This window comes from Emiliania huxleyi, assembly GCF_000372725.1.
Source record: "Emiliania huxleyi CCMP1516 chromosome Unknown EMIHUscaffold_1221, whole genome shotgun sequence".
Classification (NCBI taxonomy): Eukaryota; Haptophyta; order Isochrysidales; family Noelaerhabdaceae; genus Emiliania; species Emiliania huxleyi.
This window is the reverse complement of record NW_005201369.1, coordinates 1-2,972: the sequence shown is the minus strand read 5'-3', so window position 1 is coordinate 2,972 and position 2,972 is coordinate 1. Positions and strand designations below refer to the sequence as shown.

The 2,972-nt window shown below is 67.3% G+C and overlaps 1 protein-coding gene across 1 annotated transcript; it reads right to left on the bottom strand.

Annotated features, from left to right (window-relative positions):
* Nucleotides 1-797: 797 nt before the first annotated feature.
* Nucleotides 798-1,124, bottom strand: EMIHUDRAFT_77863 (hypothetical protein; the record flags this gene model as incomplete). The annotated part of the gene is made up of 1 exon (XM_005790102.1): nt 798-1,124. A coding segment is annotated over one exon (327 nt), but the record flags the coding sequence as incomplete, so codon positions are not given.
* Between the last annotated feature and the right edge of the window lie 1,848 nt (nt 1,125-2,972).

Here is a 2,972-nt window from a genome sequence, read left to right as displayed (position 1 = left end):
GGCGCGGTTTTTTGAAGGTGGGGGCTGGGGAACCTTGGTCCGTCAAGGAGCAATCCTAAATACTCCCCGTTTTGCTTGTCCCAGCAAACTAGGGGAGGGACCGCCTCTGCGGCAAAGTCAAACCACCCCACCACCCACCACCCACCGCCTCCCTCCCACCACCGCAGCAAACCTTCAACTCCCACAGGCAAACCTTCGGCTCCCGCTCAGAGGCTCGCCGCGCCCGTGCGGCGCGCCGAGGCGGCGCCGAGGCCGGCGCCTTGCACCCGGCCCGCGGCCGGCACCGCCTCGCCCCACAACTGACCGCCCTGCGGCCCCTGCACGGGCTGCAGATGCAGCGCTTGTCTGTCGTTCTCCACACCGCCGTGGCGTGGCAGACGGTGAACGAGCTAGCGTGCGGGGAGAGCGGCATTGTGCACGGAGCTAAGTGCATTTTGCCGTTCTTAACGGAGTCGCTTAGGCGGCTCCAGTGGTGTGCCTGTGATAGTGCTAGCACGCGCCAGTTCGCACCTGTGTCGAGCCTGTGCTCTGCTGTGAGCGAGAGTTGTTTTGTTTAAATTCTTTTTTCCTGGATGTGAGGCTGCCGACTGCAATCCAAGTGCTCCGCCCTCGCACAACACTCTCAACGAACAGCAAGATCCAGAATGCACGGCATGGGAGGTGGATTCTAACCGTTTTGGCGCTTGGTCTTGGACTTAACGTATATCGACGTATGCGATATGGATACGATCGTCGCCGTTTTGCTGAGTACTGAGAGGCGTGTCGGTCGCCCCACGCGCCCGCACCCACCTCAAGCCTTAGTGCGCCTGCTCCCCTCGCGCGAGGCGGAGCGGCAGGTCGAAGAGCGACTCGCGCAGCAGCCGTCCGGCCGCCTCCTCGCCAAACAAGCGCGAGAGCATCGGGCGCGCAGGGTCCCTCTCGGTGCGGTAGGTTGCGTACTCGAGCTGAGCCGCAAGCACAGCGTCGAGCTCGGAAGCGGGCGGCGGCGACGGGGGAGGCGGGTCCGCGAGCAGCCGAAGGTAGGCCCTCGTGTAGTCTTCCATCGCCGGCAGCAGCAGCGAGACGAGCTCGTCCGGAGGGGTGCTGGCCGGCAGCCGCGACCAGAGGAAACGGTCCGAGAAGAAGCGGGCAGAGTCGGGCGGCACCGGCCCTCCGGGCGGGAGCCGTCGCCGGTGTTTCGCGTACGCGGCGTCGAGCTGCGCCTACACCTCGGCTCACCTCGGCTCATCTCGGCTCATCTCGGCTCATCTCGAAGCCGGTGGTGCGGCGTCGAGACGCGCCTCGGCCTCGGCGCAGTGCGGGCGGGCGGGGCCATTCGGCTGCCTGAGGTGGTTGAGCGCGGAGGGTGAGGCGAGCCGCGAACTTCTCCATGCGCGCTGTGTGGGACAGTCCGCAGCCCGACAGGAGTGCAGGCCCGCGGAGAGTTCAGCATCTAGAGAGTGCCAGTCGATGGCGACCAGCGAGCCGCCGGGCAGCGTGACGAGGTCCGCCGAGAGGGTGGGCAGCGCCGAGTCGAGCCGCGGGAAGAAGCACAGGTTGAGCACCTGCAGCGATGGGCCGCCGTCGAGCAGCAGCAGCCTGCCGTGCCGGAGGCGTTCGCTCGAGAAGGCGCGCACGCTCAGTAGCGCAGGCGTGGCGCCACCGTGCCCGTCGCCGCTGCGCAGCAGCTGCAGATCTCCCGGCGACGGGTACGGCGCCAGAGGTACCGCCGCCTCGTCGAGCAACTCGAACGTCCGGTGGACAAATGGAGCATAGAGGCCGCTCGCGGGTGGCAGGCCGGTGTAAAGCGCTTCCGCCTTCAGCGGCGGTTGAGCGCGAGGGGCGGCGGCGGCGATCGCGACGAGGAAGGGTTGGAGCATATAGGGTTGTTGGAGCATGTCCTCTCGTTCCGTGGTCAAAAGAATTGAGTTATTGCGAAAGCGATATGCCATGTCCGCCTTTTTGTTTCATAACATCGAAGGCTAAGCTCAAAGAATTTAAAAGGCGGCCAAAAGAAATTTGAAAAGGAATCGCACAGCACGGTTCACGCGACAGGCAAGGCGCTCGCCGCTCGACGGCTTCCTCAGAAGCCGTCGCCCCCACCACAGGAGCAGTCACTCCACTCCCACTCCGGCGCCCACCCCACCCCACCCCCCCGACATCCCCACCAGATCCCACCCCACAACCCTGCCCCACCCCGACCCGAGCAACCTCCCTGCCCCACCCCGGCGCACCCCGACCCGACCCAAACCACCCCGCTCCGCCCCGCCCCGCCCCCCTCACCGGACAAACCCTGAAGCCGCACTCGGCTCCGCCCCCCCCGCCGACCCTCACCCGCGCGTGCCCGCCTGCCGCCAGCGCCGCCTCCCCCATGCGCGCCCACGACGCCAGCCGCCCGTCGCCCGCCGCCCCGCCGCCTCGCCCGCCGCCTCGCCCGGCCCTCGCGCCCGCCCGCTCAACCGCCGCCCCCGCCGGCGTCTCGACGGCCGCCGCCTCGCCCGCCTCCGATCCCGCGGAGCGACTCGCAAAAAGAAGAAACGCAGCTGTAACGACCGCGCCCAAGACGTACTCGGGCGACTCACACTCGTTGGTGACGTGATAGCAAGCACCTTCAGGACCAGAAGGCGGGCGGAGGCAGCCACCCTCCGCCTCTGCCGCAGCAGCCGCCCCGCCCGCTCCCCAACACCTGTGGACCCTCGAAAAAGAAAGACGCAGCGCCAGGGGAAAACCTGGTACGCGGGGCTAACCCTCGGAGACGTGTTATGGCCCTGTGACCGCGCATCAACCCGCATCCCTCAGGGCTAGGGCTCTCTAGCCCGCAACCCGATACCAATCGTCTGGCCAACTGGGTGCGCGTCTTAGCTCCCCGGTCCTGGGCGTGCGGTTACCGACTGCACTCCAACCAGTGCTCCAAGTGCCAGGCCGCGCCCAAGAGACGAGCCCGGGCGGCCTAATGCTGGCGGTGACGTGGATGAGGGCGCCTCCGAGTATGG